The sequence below is a fragment of the Emiliania huxleyi genome (genome assembly GCF_000372725.1).
Source record: "Emiliania huxleyi CCMP1516 chromosome Unknown EMIHUscaffold_12, whole genome shotgun sequence".
Lineage (NCBI taxonomy): Eukaryota > Haptophyta > Isochrysidales > Noelaerhabdaceae > Emiliania > Emiliania huxleyi.
Window position 1 is genome coordinate 321,171 of NW_005201392.1, and position 15,733 is coordinate 336,903.

Consider the following 15,733-nt stretch of genomic DNA (forward strand, 5'->3'; position numbering starts at 1 on the left):
CCACTCGGCGGGGTCGCAGCTGCCTCTGCGCGTCCTGGGGATGTACCTTTGTCGCGCGCCGGAGATGACTCGACGCCGCTGAGATCGGAGATCAAGCTCTGACAGGTCGCACGTCGCTCCTTTGACGCCGACGTGACTCACCCGTGCAGATCACATCAGGACACGGTCTCGACGCGCTCGGTACGACGCCTGCGACCCGTCTCGGGTCAGGTGGCACGACGCTCATATCGCCTGCCAGCGCTGCCGTGCAGGTTGCCACGACGAGGTCGAGAACGCTTCTATACGCTCGCCGAGCCTTCCTTTCCATCCCATTAGGCAGCCTGGGAACGGTGGCGATCAGAGGCAAAGCCTACGAGGGGTGTTGGAACCACATGTCACGGCTACTGCCGGCTCGACCCCACGATAGCCTCCGGAGGCTGACTTTGAGGCACAATCATCGGACGATGTCGACGAGTTGGGTCGCTCTCGCGGTAGCCAGATGACCTCTCATACTAGGAGCATCGGCCATGGCCGCAGGGAGCGCGGGGGAGGGCGCTGGAAGCAACACGGAGCTCCGTTGGAGACGTTTTCAAGATTAGCGTGTCAGAGTGAAATGGCACTAGCCTACTGTTGTTCAGCGGCCAGCAAGCAGAAAATGCCAAAAAACCCGGGTAAACCCCGAAAATACCTGGGATTTTCCGGGTATTTTTGGGTATTACCCGCACTGGACACGAGAGATCATCGTGGGTCTCACTGCCAGGCCTTCCTTACTGTTGTTCAGTCGGCCTAACGTTAGCTACTGTTGTTGGGGAGCCCCACTGCGTTGTTCTGTTGTTACTGTAAACACAGTAGCAACACTGTTCAGCTCTTAACGTTTGACAACCCTACGCTGCGCGCTGCGGGAACACACCCTCGGGTGCCGCCGGCCTGGGTGGGGCTGCGCCCTGCGCCGCTATGGAGCTAGAGCATGGCTCGTCGCTCGACAGAGCCGAGACCCCGCGTTGAGGCGGCGCTCCTGTGGGCCGCTGTAGATATTCGGGCGATATTCGGCAGATCTGACGTATCTCCCGATCACATCTCATCCCCGAGTGATGGGCGACGTCCCCTAGTTGCTAGTATACACGTCCCCTCCCTTCCCCCCTAGTGTCACGCACTACTAGTGACCAGTGAGGGAGGGCGAGACGATCGAGGGGTCCCGTACCATGCGGAATCGACCCTATCCAGTGCTCAAGTGCTCAATCTTCACATCTTGGTGTGTTTCGGACGGCCCTAGCTTCGTTAGAGTGTTCTCCCCGCCGTCCGCCAGCGAGACTGACTCAGATCTCAGTCGTTGGCGGCCGCAGTTTTCTGTGACCCACCCACCTCTCCCTTGTGTTTTGTCTGGGGGAGGGGCTTCTCCTGCGGAGTCGTCAGTCGATCGTGCGTGCCGGCAGGGCCGCTGCGCCGCTCCTCTTTGCTTTCTATCTTCTCTACTCCCTACTATCATCTCGTTCCCGTCCTACCAGCTACCAGAGAACAGCCAGGGCCCAGGCTCAGATTGGACACACCGGCGCGCAGTAGTTGTGAGTTTATATGACTCCGTGAACTCTCAGGGTCGAGGGAGGATCTCGACTTCTCGAGTTGCACCCGGACTGGACACCAGCGCGGCATGCCATCCCCGGTCTCCGGGAGGCTGGGTCTGTCAGCAGGCTGTAGGTAGGTAGGTAGAAAGGTGAAGAACAGCCAGGCTCGGACTGGACACCAACGCGGTATGGGTGGACGCCAGGGTGTCCTACCATACCAAAAAGTCCGAACCCTGCTCGAGAAGCCATGGAATGTGCACCGCAGACGCTCACGGCCACCCGGGCGGTGCCGCTCGAGGCTCCACTCCTCTTTGGCCACCCTCGCCCGATGACGCGAGCAGAGGCTGCGGCCGCGGCGTTGCGGGAGGGCCTGCACCTCGTGCCTGGCGATGGCCAGACCGGCTATCGCGGCATATCGTACCGGCCGGAAAAGAATAGTCTGTTGGCGAAGCCCTTCAAGGCGCGGCTCGTGCACGCCGACCGCGGCGGCTATGTGGAGCACATTGGGCGCTTCACTAGCGCTCATGAGGCAGCACTGGCGTTTGCGCGGCGCCTTGGGCCAGAGGCGTGCGCCTGCGAGCCCCGCAGCGATCCTCCCCCTCCGCCTCCTCCTCCGCCTCCTCCTCCTCCTGCTGATGCTTCTCCTGCTGCTGCCCCGCCGCCTCCAACGCCACCGGAGGCTCCACACGCCGGGACTAAAGTCGAGCAGCTCATCCGCGACCGGCAGGCGGCGCGCGAGCAGCGCGACTTTGCCGAGGCGGACCGCATTCAGCTCAAGCTGCGTGCGCTGGGCGTGTCCGAGGCGGCGATGCAGGGCAAACCAGCTGCCGCGTCGTCCTCGCCGTGCAGCGCTGGCGGCTCGAGACCGCTCTCGACGGCCGCCGCGCCGTCCTTGCCAGCCGCGCCCACCGCTCCTCCTTCGGACTTTCTCGAGGGCCTCCTTGGCGTTGGCCCCGCCGGCACCCCGGCCGGCGCCAGCAGCGGGTCTGCCAAAAGAAGGCGGAAGACAGCGAGTCGCGAGTCGGTTAGTGCGGGCGCGGGCGAAGAGGGTGATGGGGCAGGTGAGCCACCTCCGAAGCGAAAGCAGCCCAGCGGCGCCGCAAAGCGCAAGGCGCTCGCGAAGAAGCGCGCGGCGGCGTCGATGGTCGCCCTGGTGAACTCATTATGAGTGGATGGTGCGTGTGTGATTCGCGCGATTGGGTACGGCCGGATCACGATAGTCAGCCCCAGCGCGAACCGCGGGGTACCCCGACGAATTCAACGAAACGGAACCAAAGCCCCCCGGCACCAACTTGATTCGCGGCCCCCGGCCCCGCCCGGCGGCGCGGCGAACGTTCGTTCTCGTTTGCCACCGGCCCACCGCAAGCGGCCCATGAACTGGCAGGCTGGCTCGTTGACGATTAGCTACACGACTCTTTTCGCGTCGTTATCGAGAATTATCGAGAACCACGCGCTCGTCTTCTCTTTATTAGTTACGAACTAAATAGTAAATTACGTTCTCTCCTCCGTGCCGGTGCCCGCGTGCCCTGCGCCTGTGTGGTGTGTGTCTCGCCTGCGCTTCTTCGAATCACACCGGCCTAAGCGACTCGAGGAAATCAGTAACCAGCCTCCGGCGGGGCCCCCCGCTACCATCCAAACCCGAGCACCGGTCTACTAATCATAGATAGAGGCTCAAGTGTGACATAAAAGTACGTCCCTTTTCTCCCACCCAGTAAAGTACTCGAGTAGATGCGAAGCTCCCTTCCGACCGAGCTCTCACGCCGCGCGTAGGGCCCTTAGGGGCCGAGAGAACACCCCTCTCTCTCCCTTTTCTCCCAGTAAGCTAAAAGTACGTACCCCGTATTTACCCTATTCTGACTCGCAAAAGAAATCTGACTGGGCAGCCGAATCTGTAACACGCCACCACACATGTGATAGTACACCTCTTCATCGCCGCGCGACTCCCTCCTAGGTGCTCTTTTCGCCGCAGCTGTGTGTTCGCTACTTCGATGGCAATCCATCACCCTGGTTAACACATTTCCTGGGAACCTGCAGCGTCATCGAGGGCTGCGACCCGGACAAAATTAACTACATCGGCTACCACTACTACTCAAACTCTAAGGAGGAAGTGTTCACGGAACTGGCCGATCGAATCGGACATTTCTACGAATCATTTGGCAAGAAGCTGTGGATCACCGAGATGGCAGTCGGTTTTGGCAAACAAGGCCGGCAGGTCCAGGACGAATGGATGTCCAGAACGCTGCTGGCGCTCGAGACGGACGACAGGGTGTTTCGGTACACGTGGTTTGCGACACGCAACCCGGTTGACCGCCCCCTCCGCATGGATGCTCTCCCGTGACCTAAGGCTCTGTATCTTTCTTTCTTTCTTTCTTCTTTCTTTCTTACTCCCTCGCACAAAAGACCGTCCGACTATAGCGACTAGCACACCTCAAGATTCCCAAGAACCCGAGGACTCACACAGTCCCTGTGTGATGCACGCACGCCCTGCGAGCGGGGCGGGGTGCGCGCTGTGCCTCTCTCTGTGTTCGTGCGTCGCCCATCTCTCCTGGAGATGCCTGCTCTAATTATTATTAACAACAGTAACAACACCTCAACAGTAACAAACAGTAACAGCATGGGCTGGGGTGAACACTTGAACAACGTTAAGGATTTCAGCCAACACTAGCGCAACTGTTAGGCCCAAAGTTAATGTTAAACAGCTCTAGCGGGCGGGGCGGGGCGGGAGGATCCACATTGTATTCGCCACACGCCTTCCTACCGGTACAAGAGCATCATGTGTGTCATCGGAGTCACTTGTATTACGATACCACCACGCCGCCACGCTCGCAAGGGCCGCCTAAGCGCCTAAGCACCCTAAGCACCCCCCCGCTTAGGCCGCTTAGGCGCTTAGGCGAGTGACGGCCGGCTGCCCGGGGCCTGGCGTGCCTCCGCCGTGGGCTGAGCGCCCGGGAGAGCCACTCTGCAAGTGGTGTGCGAGCGTGTAGCCTTTAGCGTGCAGTCGGCCCTGCGTTTCGCTGCGGTCGGTCGAAAATCATTTTGTGCGCGGACTTGCATCCTATACGGGTATGAACACTCTCCACATTGGGCTCTCCCCCCCTTCTCGCCAACCCACTAAATTCTTAACCGCGCCGCCGACGTCGGTCGCGCTGGACGGCAGCGCGTCCCCAGCCTCGCCGTCGCTCTTCTCGCCGTCGCTCGCCTCACCGCTGGTATTAGGGGCCGCGCTGCCGGCACCGAGCGTCACCTGCCTCCACGTCTCTTCCTCTAAGGAGAGGAGAGGCTCGGCGTCCGGGTAGCCGTCGTACTCGACCGCATCCACACGAGCCGGCCGCCCGAACCCTCCTCCCGCCACGTGATGGTGGCCGACCACCACCCTGCTCGCGTAGGATCTCGACGTGTGCCTGTCTCGACGACAGCGTGCCCGGCCAGCCTCGCCGTCGCGTCCAAGCGCAGCCGCTCCGCCGCGCCTCCTGCGTCTCCGCGGGCTGCCGCAGCACATAGTGTCGGCCGTACTCCGCCACGCCCGCGAGGACGTCAGCCGCTCACCGTCTCGACCGCCGCCTCGATTTGGCGGAGGGGCTCGACCCGTCGTTCCGTGACCTTCCGCGCCAGCGAGGGCTCCTGGTGCGCCGCCCGTCGGTCGACGCCCTCGCCCCTGCGCTCCACCAACGACGCCGTCGCTGTCCTCGCCGACGTGACCGTGATCCGAGGCCTCCAGACCGCAGACGCCATTGGATGCAGCCGAGATGCAAAATCCAGAACCCCCGTTTTTTATGACCAATACGAGCCGTCCCCCCCCTGACCCCCCCCCTGACCCCCCCTGGACGCGTCCACCCTCCGTCCAATCGAGCCGATCCCTCTTTTACATACATAAAAGTCCACACACATACGATGTAATACACATACACAAAGCAACTCTCACGACACACACACGACGGGCACCGGGTGGAGCGGCGGCGGCGGCGGCAGCAGCACGCGCGGGCTGACGGATTCGGACGGGGCGGAGCAGCGACCGCCTGGGCGGCCGCTGCTCTGCCAGAGCGCGCCGTCTGCGCAGCTCGAGCGCCGTCAGGTGCAGGGAAGCGTGGCGGCGCGGGGACGCGCGGCGGCGGTGGCGAGCAGGCGAGCGGCCCGCGCGCGGCGAGGCGGACAGGAGATCGGCAGGCGGGTGACGGCGGAGAGTAAACGCGCCCAGCGATCGGAGACGAGCCGATCGTCGCTCGGCCGCAGCTGACCTCGAAGGCGTGCGGAGCGCGACTGTTGGTGTCGGGGGGCGGCCGTCATGTGGCGAGGAGGGAGGACGACAAGTGCGCGTCGTACGGGTCGCTCTTCATCGGCCAGTCGAGCGGCACTCAAGTCGAGACCGAGCATGGGCGACGAAAAGCCGGTGGGGCCGGTGGGAGGTAGGACGAGATTCGTTTCGCGCTTTCAAAAGCGGCTTCGCGCGCAGCGCAACTTTGGGTTTGCCACGAAAAGCGTCCCCAGTGGAAATGGGGGCTACTGGGGCGGCCAATTCACACCTCGCGGGACTACTTATGTTTTCGTAAACGTAGTTGTGGCCCCCCGCTACGTCGCACGAGTGCAACCGGGTAGCGGGGGGCTAAGAATTTTAGAACGCACCGGCTCAACAAGAGGACGATGGCACCCCTGACTCCTCTGAAGTCGGAGGGAGGTGGGCGATAAATCTCATCTTCCGTCCCGGATTCGCCTCTCAACTCTCGGATACGTTCGCAAGTGGCGACCGCACTCCAAATGCTGCAAGTGCAGGCGAAGAGGACGTGACACAGAGCCTTGCACCCCACCGCCCTTCTCATCGCTTCCCCACCGCCTCGATCTTCTTGGGCAGGAGCTGGTCCGACATGTCCTGGCCGTGGCCTAGGCAGCCGTGGCGGCCCTCGCCCCACGTGAAGACGGCACTGTCAGCGGTGAGGGCGATGCTGTGTTCATTTCCCGCCGACACGGCGACGACGCGCTGGCCAGCAAAGGCCTCGACCTTCTTGGGCAGCAGCTGGCGCTGCAGGTCGCCGTGGCCCAACTTGCCAAAGAGTCCCCAACCCCAGCTCCAGACGGCGCCGTCGGCGGTGAGGGCGAGGCTGTGTTCATTTCCCGCCGACACGGCGACGACGCGCTGGCCAGCTAAGGCCTCGACCTTCTTGGGCAGCAGCTGGCGCTGCTCGTCGCCGTGGCCCAACCGGCCCCCGTCTCCCCGGCCCCAGCTCCAAGCAGCGCCGTCGGCGGTGAGGGCGAGGCTGTGGTCCTCTCCAGCCGACACAGCGACAACGCGCTGCCCAGTGAAGGCCTCGATCTTCTTTGGCTGCCATTGGTGCTGCTCGTCGCCGTGGCCCAGCCGGCCCCAGCCTCCACCGCCCCAGCTCCAGACGCCGCCGTCGGCGGTGATTGCCATGTTGTAGTACTGCCCTGCGGACACAGCGACGACGCGCCGCCCAGTCAATGCCTCGACCTTCTTGGGCAGCAGCTGGTACTGCGTGTCGCCGTGGCCCAACCGGCCAAAGACTCCACAGCCCCAGCTCCAGACCTCTCCGTCGGCGGTAAGGGCGAGGCTGTGCATCTTTCCCGCCGAGACAGCGACGACGCGCTGCTCAGCGAGGGCCTCGACCTCCTTCGGCTGCCACTGGTCCTGCAGGTCGCCGTGGCCCAGCGCGCCCAAGTGTCCCTGGCCCCAGCTCCAAACGGTGCCGCTGCAAGTGAGGCCGAGACTGTGGAATCCTCCAGCCGACACGCTCACGACTCGCTCGCCGCCCAGCGTCGACAGGAGGCGGGTCGGCGTGTTGAGCCGCGGCACGCCCTCGCCGTGGCCAAGTAGGCCTGGGACGTGACTATGCGGGCAGCCGCACGACGAGAGCCGCCCCTCGCCGTCGATGAAGACGCTGTGCCGGTCGCCTGCTGCCGCCCTCGCCGGCGTGTTGGACTCGCACAGCAACGCCGAATAGCATAGCCACCGCACGGGGCAGCCCTCGCCCTCTGGCTGAGCCGGCAGCTCGAAGCCGCGCTCTTGCGCCCACAAGCGGATGGCCTCTACCGCAAGCGAGGCATGGAAGAGCAGCGAGACGGCCGCGGCGCGAGCGATGTCGGCGGGGTCGCAGCGAGAGAGGGCGCGCACGAGGAGCTCCCTGGGAAGGTCGAGCAGGCGGGTGGGCGGCGGCGCGTCTGGCGAGGGAGCGTCTGGCGAGGTGGCGGCGGAGCCTGGGGTGTCGACGGGCCCCCGGGGGCGACGGGGGTGCTCTCCGGCCGCGGCGGCCGAAAACGGGGACCTCTAACTAGGTCTAACTTTGAAGTGATGCACTTGATGCGAGGGTGCCATTGTGCTCTACTACAAAAGTTGTGTACGATGCCCAAGTCTCAGACACTCAATCCTTAGCGGAGCTGAGTTCTGACGGTGTGAACACGAGCAACCGGAGTGACGACCGGGACTGGGCCGTACGCCGGGAGTGCCCCGACTAGCAGTGACGGGCGCGGACGAGCGAATGAGAGGTCGCTATCTGTGGAAGATGTGTTGTTAGGGACTAGGACTGCCTATCTCTCACTGAAAGGGACCTCTCATTCGCTCGTCCGCACCCGTCACCGCTCACGGAGTGCTCCGCGTGCCGCACCGGCCGCCGCCGGCCGCCGGCCGCTCACGGCAACGGAACAGTCTTACTACTCCGCAACGTTGAGCTGGATCAAACTGAATAGTGCTCCTGAAAGCCCTCTCTCTGGGCTCTGCCACACAGTAGCAGCTCATGACGAGCAGCTGCTGTGACTGTATTTGTAGCCATTTTTAGGCTTCAACTGGTCCCAAAATAGTAGCAACACCTCATGAAAATCAGTCAAAAAAGCCCCAAAAAATCGGCGCCTGCGGCGGGCTACCTGGGGCTGCGCCCCAGACCCCCGTGACTGGGGGGACCCCCCGCGAGAGCACCCCCGTCGCCCCCGGGGGCCCGTCGACACCCCAGGCGGCGGAGGCGAGGCAGCGCGAGCTGCGGGAACCATTTACATTTACAACCGAAAAGAATTTAAACACGAAAAGAATTGTCCCGTCGTAGAGGGCGTCGTGAGCCCTCCTTTTGGTATAATATAAAGAATTTTGCTGCACGGAAAGAAAGAGTTTAAAACTCGTTGGCTCGTCTGTTTTCTTTCTTTTTAAAGAGTTTAAACTCCCTCGCACGACACTGCTCACTGGCTGGGCACGGGACTGTTTGGTATTGCTAAATCTCTCTCTCTCTCTCGGGACTGGCGCGCGCACTGGCACTAACACAGGTACACCACTGGAGCCGCCTAAGCGACTCCCGCGAGGGCGGCGAGGCACTTAGCTCCGTGCACCCGTCCGCCCCCGCCACAGCGGCAAGCTCATTCACAATCTGCTCTGCGATTGCCGTATGAAGAACGACCGAGACACGCTGCTAGTGGTAGTGCTTCCGCTCCCTAGTCGATGGACTTACCGCCCCCCCAGCCCCTTGGAGTGTGAAGGCTTCGTAGCCCTCCGGTCTACTGAAGATCCGCACAGGACTGGTTGAGTGACTGGACTCTCGCTGGAGCGAAAAAAAGCAAGCGAGTGCCGCCCCCCCCCGCGTCTACGAGAGAATCTCCTCTCCCGCGCGTCGTGTGTTCTCGGTTGAAACGCTTCACCGAGAGCGGAGAGGGACACCGGCCTCGCATTACGCAAAACGACTAACGAGACTCGGGCTCTCTACACGAGCCGCTCTGCAGCGCATCCAGCCGGCGCAGCTGCTCCGCCGCATGACTAGCCCGGTGCCTCTTCTGCGCGTAGTAGCGGTGGCTCTCGGCCATGCCGTCCACCGCATCTTGCAGCTCAGCCGCCTCCTTCGCCACCGCCTTGCGCAGCTTGTCAAAGTGCACCGCCTTTTGTCTGATCCTCGGCGCGTGCAGCTTGGCGAGGTCGGCGCCGTACTGCAGCGAAAACCACGTCTCCCACGCGTTGCGGCCGGCCGGCGAGAGCGTGACGCACATGGCGAGGCGCGCGCGGCCGTCGAGGATGGCAGAGAGGAACTTGATGGTCGGCGTGGACATGGGTGTGAGCTTGAACGGCCTGCCCTTCCGATGGCACTCGCTCGCCTTGAGCACCTCCGAGCAGAGAGAGAAGAGCTCAAAGTTGATCATCTTAGTCTGAAAGCCGATTGGGATCGCTTGCTCCACCTCCTGCTGGCTCAGCTTGCCCGCATCGCGAGCGTGTAGCAGGCTCGGCAGAAACTCGGGCGCGAGGTCCGTTCGCCCGCCCTTGACGTCCGCCTTGACCTTATCGGGCCGCTCTGCTCCAGCAAGGTCGACGAGCGTGAAGGTGGTCTGGCAGTAGTCGCGCGAGGCCTCGTCGAGGGTTGCGAGCGTGAGGGTGAGCGCCGCGTGCGAGCGCGACGAGCCCGAGTGCTCAGCCGAGGCGTGGTTGAAGTTGGTGCTGCGTGCGGTGCGGTTGGCGATCACCTTTTCGAAGAACGGTGCCAGGTCCGCCGGCCGCTCGAGCGGGACGCAGGACTCGCCCGCCGGCATGTGGCTCTGCGCCTCGATCTGCACCGGCGAGTTGCCTGCGCGGCTCGACGAGAGCAGGTCGAAGCACTCGCCCAGGTAGAACTCGATGGCCGAGCCAGACAGCCGGCACTTGACGCCGCGCGCCCGCAGTGCGGCGAGCTTGTCAAAGGCGGCGGTGCAGACGCGCGGAAAGACGCCCCACTCTTCGTGCGGCTCGGCGGAGCGCAGGCTCGCCTCGGTTCCCAGCATGGTGCGCGTCTTGCCGGTGCCCGTCTGACCGTATGCAAAAAACAGCACGGAGGTGCTCTCGGCGGTGAAGGACTCGACCAACCCCGGCACGATTTCGTCGGTCACCTCCCGCTGCGTGGCCTCGGTGCCAAAAACCCGTCTCGGGTAGGCATACCTGGCCTCGCCCTTGCTGAACAGGTGCTGCGTCCCGACTGTCACACTGGCTTCGTCCCACGCCTCGAGATGCTTCTGCAGCACTGTCCCGTCCTCTGCGTGGCCGCCCTCGGCGGCGAGCGGCCGAATGCGTACGTAGATATCGGGCTTGTGCAACTTCGGCTTCCTGCAGGCCGTCGCCATGGGTTGCAGTGAGGCTGGGTGGGCCGCCTGAGTGGGCCGCGGGCCGCGCGGTGCAGTCATTGGCTGGAGCCTGCGCGTTTCGAACACGGAACCGACTCGAACAAAAACGCGATATCGTCGCATTGGAGGGTCGCGATGCGCTCCCCGCTCCCGCTCCCCTGTGTCCCTGATCGTCCTTACAAGATCCTGCTCCTGCAGGTGGGGACCCTGTCCTTCTCCCACCCCTCGTTTTGGCGTGTCCGTTTTATTCATTGTCAAGTTCTTTGTTTATTTTATTCCAACCCCTGCCTAGACGAGTACAGCTAAAGAGTACCCGGGGCTCCCTGTGGGGGCCCGTGAACATCTTTAGCTTGTGAGCCAGGAAAAGGGTTGATCTCAGTCTAGCGACCTGAGGGCCCAACTCGAGAATCGTGCTTTTTGGGTTGGGTTGGGTTGTGCACGGGTTGGGTCGGTGAGTTGCGTTGTCCACCCAACCGACCGCGTGAGATAGGGTGCTGACCTTTCTCGCCGAGGCTCGCCGTGGCCCCAAACGGCGGCCTCTGCTCGCGTTTTCGAAGGCTTGCACGGAGCTCTGTGCCGGCACACAGGAAGAGCCGTGCTGCAAGAAGAGCTCGATGGGGAGTGAGAAGCGTCAGAAGAGCTTCAGGGGTAACCTGAAGTCCGTCGTGACGCTCTTATTTCCCCCCAGGTTTGACCGCGCAGCTTTCAAAACTCGACGATATCTTCCGGAAAGACTGAACTTCCCGCAGGCGCCGCGGCAGCATGAGAGGCGCAGAGAGGCTGCGAGTGCTCGACGAGTCTTGCGAGCTGCGCGGTCAAACCTGGGGGGAACTGATCGCCGAAACCTCCGTGAGCACCTTTGGCGATTCTCGCTCCCCATCGAGCTCTTCTTGCCGTCGGCTCTTCCTGTGTGCCGGCACAGGGTCCGTGCAAGCCGTCCAACGTGATAGGAACGAGTGTATCGCTTCGACGGATCGACCGTGCTTGTTATCAAGACCGATGTGACGTACACGGTGACACATCAGAACGACACACATTCTCACACCCAAAACGCGGACAGGCGTGCTCGTTCGATGTCGGCGAGCGTACTCGAGTATGGCGCACGGGTGCCGCACGCTTTAGACGGTGGCGAAGCCAAAAACACCGGTAGTGGCCCGGCTCGCTGGCGTGAGCGGCGGCCGTCGAGACCTCACCCTTCGCGCCGACGACCCAACTGAACAACCTGTGAACAACCAATCCCGCTCGGACAACCCAACTCCACCAACCCAACCCAACACCAAACAACCCCACTCAAGCACGATTCTCAAGTTGGGCCTTCGACCTTCCTCCAGCTTCTCACCGGCAGTCTCTCACTACCACGACGGGCACACTGACACAGGGGTGGCAGGGGCGGCGGCATGAGTCTCCCACATACTATGCGGGCCTCACTAGAGGTGCGGCCTGCGCGTGGATGGGGCACGCTCCATTCCCGAGTCATTTTTTTCTCGCAATCAAGACCCCCATGGCTTGCCGACGGGGAGCGGATCGACTGCTGCTGCTGCTGCCGGATCGAGTGCTGCCGGCGCTCCGCCGTGGCGTGGGCGCGGCGCCGGCGCGGCGCTGTAGCGGCGCGACCACTGCGCCTGGCGCGCCAGTCGGAACCGCAGCCAAGAAGAAGAAGGACAACTATTCCGACGCGCGGTACGGTCTCAAGCACGGCGGAAGCGAGGAGTCGCACGCGCAGCAGATGAACGCGATGGGCTCGGGACGGTACGCGTACCTGAACGACTTTTACAAAGACCTGAACAAGGGTCCCGTCAAGCTCGACTTTGCGGAGAAGCCCATGTCGGAGAAGGAGCGCCAGGCGGAGGAGGCGCGCGCCGAGTCGGCTGGTGCGCTCGCACGGCTGCCACGCTCGTAGTGCTGCCGTGCCCGGCCACCAAAGCCAAGCTTGTGCATCACGCGCGCGGCGCCCGGCGCAAACACCTCCCCGCCGCGCAGCACTGCTCCGCAACCAATGCCAAACCTCGGAGCCAACATACACCCGTGCCGTTGCCTCCCCTTCCCTGCGCAGCGATGATGAGCCGCGCTATGGTGGGGGGGGGCGTGCTGGTGCTGGCCTTCTTTGGCACCTGTTGGCAGCTGACCAAGTGGTACTTTGGGATCAAGAGCGTGTGGGAGTTCAACGAGGTGATGCAAAAGGTCTTCCCCAAGGCGCCGGCAGCAGCAGCGGCAGCGGCAGCAGCACAGTAGCGAGTAGCAGCAGCAGCAGCAGCAGCAGCAGCAGCAGCAGCAGCAGCAGCAGCAGCAGCAGCAGCGTGATGCGGCCGCTGAATTCATTGTGAATGCACGGACCCGCGAGGTGTCGAACGACGCCAAAGACTCGATGGTTGGTCGGCAGCTGTCGGAGCTGTCCGAGGCGCGCCGCACCGATTTCTTTTGATCGGGCACAACGTTCTTCTGCGCCGCACCGATGTCTTTTTCTAGGCGCCACGAGGCATGACCGCTTGTCCCCTGGCACCCGTGCTCGTCCGCCACCGCGCGCCTTCCTTCCTTCCTAGGCTTCGCGCGACGCCATCGCCGACAACGAGTCGCTCGCGGCGTGGCGGCGGCAGGTCGAGCCCCCACACACACACATACCACACACACACTCACTCCCACACCGCTCGCCCACGCGCACCGGGCCTTGCCCTTTGAATGCCGTGGGGCTCTCCTGTCGTCTAGACGTGGAGTCGCGAGGGCTGCCCGGCCCTTGCCCCGCCACCTCGTGTGTGTGGAGAAGTGTACGTTGCCTTACCGAGCCGCCCGCTCACACAGCCTGCCGCTCGATTTCCCTGGACGCGCCGAGATCTAGCCGAGGTCAAAGAATGGCCCCCGCCGGTCCGCCGGACGCCCCTGCAGGTGCGGCAGGAGTTCAACACGCCGGAGGGGGCGGCGCTCGCGCGCAAGAACTCGATCATGATGGCGGAGCGGCGGGCGCAGGCCTGGGGCACTAGGCTGCGGGGGAAGGGCGCTAGGCTGCGGGGGAAGGGCGCTAGGCTGCGGGGGAAGGGCGCTAGGCTGCGGGGGAAGGGCGCTAGGCTGCGGGGGAAGGGCGCTAGGCTGCGGGGGAAGGGCGCTAGGCTGCGGGGGAAGGGCGCTAGGCTGCGGGGGAAGGGCGCTAGGCTGCGGGGGAAGGGCGCTAGGCTGCGGGGGAAGGGCGCTAGGCTGCGGGGGAAGGGCGCTAGGCTGCGGGGGAAGGGCGCTAGGCTGCGGGGGAAGGGCGCTAGGCTGCGGGGGAAGGGCGCTAGGCTGCGGGGGAAGGGCGCTAGGCTGCGGGGGAAGGGCGCTAGGCTGCGGGGGAAGGGCGCTAGGCTGCGGGGGAAGGGCGCTAGGCTGCGGGGGAAGGGCGCTAGGCTGCGGGGGAAGGGCGCTAGGCTGCGGGGGAGCCCCCCTGTGTTGCTCCTGCCCAAGGCCCCCCGCGGCGTCGAGCGAGGCATCTCGAGGCATCTCGGCCGATCTCGCGGCTCATCTCTGCGCATCTCGGACGCAGGAGAAGCTCGCGCGCGACGCGTCGAGGGCGGCTAGCGGCTCGGTCGTGGCGGCGGCGCCTCAGGCGTGCGCGTAGCAGAGGGGGTACGTACAGGGGGGGCGGCCGGGGTGAGACGGCCGCTAGTGGTGGCCTTGCGGGGAGAGAGCACGAGAGTAGGAGAGTGAGTGATGGTAAGGGGATGGTAAGGGGATGGGAAGGCAAGAGCCATGGCCAGGGAGGAGGTGAGATGCTCTGGTGGCGAGATATGGGGAGGTATGGGGAGATATGGGTGGGAGGACGGTGAGATGCTCTGGTGGCGAGATATGGGGAGATATGGGGAGATATGGGTGGGAGGACGGTGAGATGCTCTGGTGGAGATATGGGGAGATATGGTAGGGAGGACGGTGAGATGCTCTGGTGGAGATATGGGGAGATATGGGTGGGAGGACGGTGAGATGCTCTGGTGGAGATATGGGGAGATATGGGTGGGAGGACGGTGAGATGCTCCGGTGGCGTCTCGCCGCTCTGACGACTCGCCGCTCCAGCCTCTGGAGACCGTCGGACAGCCAGCACTAGGGCCGCTGCTCCTACGTACGTCAGTCAGTCAGTCCGTGGGTGGCTATAGGCCGCTGCTCCTACGCAGGCTGTGGACTCTGATTTGAATCGGACGTGGAGTGGGACTTCAATAGGCTTTGGCTGCGCACGACGAGTCGCCGCTGGCGATGACGGCGAACTTGGTGCGGCGCGTCTCGCTGACGCTAGGCAAGGGCAGCTAGATGCGCACGCGCGCTTGCATCCGTCCCGAGTGCCACTCGAGACGTCGCGGCCGGCTGTCTTAATTAGCAGCTAATTAACAGCTAATTGCACACTCGAGACGTCGCGGCCGGCTGTCTTAATTAGCAGCTAATTAACAGCTAATTGAACACTCGAGACGTCGCGGCCGGCTGTCTTTCGGCAGCGTTGCGAGCCGAGTTCACACAGTCGCATACACGCCCAGGCAAAGGCTCTGAGATACAGCCGAGGTACAGCCGAGAGGCAGCCGAGATGTGCTGTCTTTAATTACCAGCTCGTTAACAGCAAATAGCAGCCCTCTCGTGCGGCAGGCAAGGACGTCGACGCCGAGCCGGTGGGGAAGGAGCTGCACGGCAAGATCTCGCGGCGCATGTCCAAGACTCTCGGCAAGGACCCCGAGAAGATCGCGTGACGTGTGCGCGTCTGCACGTGTGCGGCCCGCGGGGCGGGGAGGAGCGCTGGGTGCATCGGAGCGTCCGCCCTCACCCCCCTCCTGGCTTGCGCGGCGTTTGCGTCGCGCTCACGCGTGCACTTGGTGACGTCTGCCGCGGCCGCAGACCTCGCCCTCGCGGTCTGCGCCCCCCCCGGAGTGCGGTGGGCTGCGCGTGGCGCCCGATTAGGACCTAGGTTTGCGGGGGTGAGAGGGCGAGGCACTCGCTCACCCCGTCGGGAGCACCGGTCGAAGGGAGCTTGTGTGCGCGTCTTCTGTGATGTGTACGCAGGACGGCCGCGCTCGTCTCTCACGCGCGTTCACGGGGGGTACTTGTGTGGTCGGTCTGTGTCTTCACCGAGTGCGTGAAGTATGTCGTGGTGGATGGAGACGAGAAAGCCGTACGTGGGGAGC

At 63.7% G+C, this 15,733-nt stretch overlaps 3 protein-coding genes across 3 annotated transcripts; 2 read left to right on the forward strand and 1 right to left on the reverse strand.

Moving 5' to 3' along the window:
• Positions 1 to 1,788: 1,788 nt before the first annotated feature.
• Positions 1,789 to 3,879, forward strand: EMIHUDRAFT_97941 (hypothetical protein; the record flags this gene model as incomplete). Its single annotated transcript, XM_005790416.1, has 2 exons — positions 1,789 to 2,694; positions 3,493 to 3,879. 2 exons carry the CDS (start codon positions 1,789 to 1,791, stop codon positions 3,877 to 3,879), a joined length of 1,293 nt encoding a protein of 430 aa, XP_005790473.1.
• A 5,330-nt stretch (positions 3,880 to 9,209) lies between these two features.
• Positions 9,210 to 10,607, reverse strand: EMIHUDRAFT_97942 (hypothetical protein; the record flags this gene model as incomplete). Its single annotated transcript, XM_005790417.1, has 1 exon — positions 9,210 to 10,607. One exon carries the CDS (start codon positions 10,605 to 10,607, stop codon positions 9,210 to 9,212), a length of 1,398 nt encoding a protein of 465 aa, XP_005790474.1.
• Positions 10,608 to 11,680: 1,073 nt separating this feature from the next.
• EMIHUDRAFT_448964 (hypothetical protein) lies at positions 11,681 to 15,672 on the forward strand (the record flags this gene model as incomplete). Its single annotated transcript, XM_005790418.1, has 8 exons — positions 11,681 to 11,753; positions 12,242 to 12,478; positions 12,661 to 12,800; positions 12,949 to 13,005; positions 13,148 to 13,201; positions 13,488 to 13,568; positions 14,119 to 14,181; positions 14,787 to 15,672. 8 exons carry the CDS (start codon positions 11,681 to 11,683, stop codon positions 14,871 to 14,873), a joined length of 792 nt encoding a protein of 263 aa, XP_005790475.1. The 3' UTR covers positions 14,874 to 15,672.
• Positions 15,673 to 15,733: the final 61 nt, after the last annotated feature.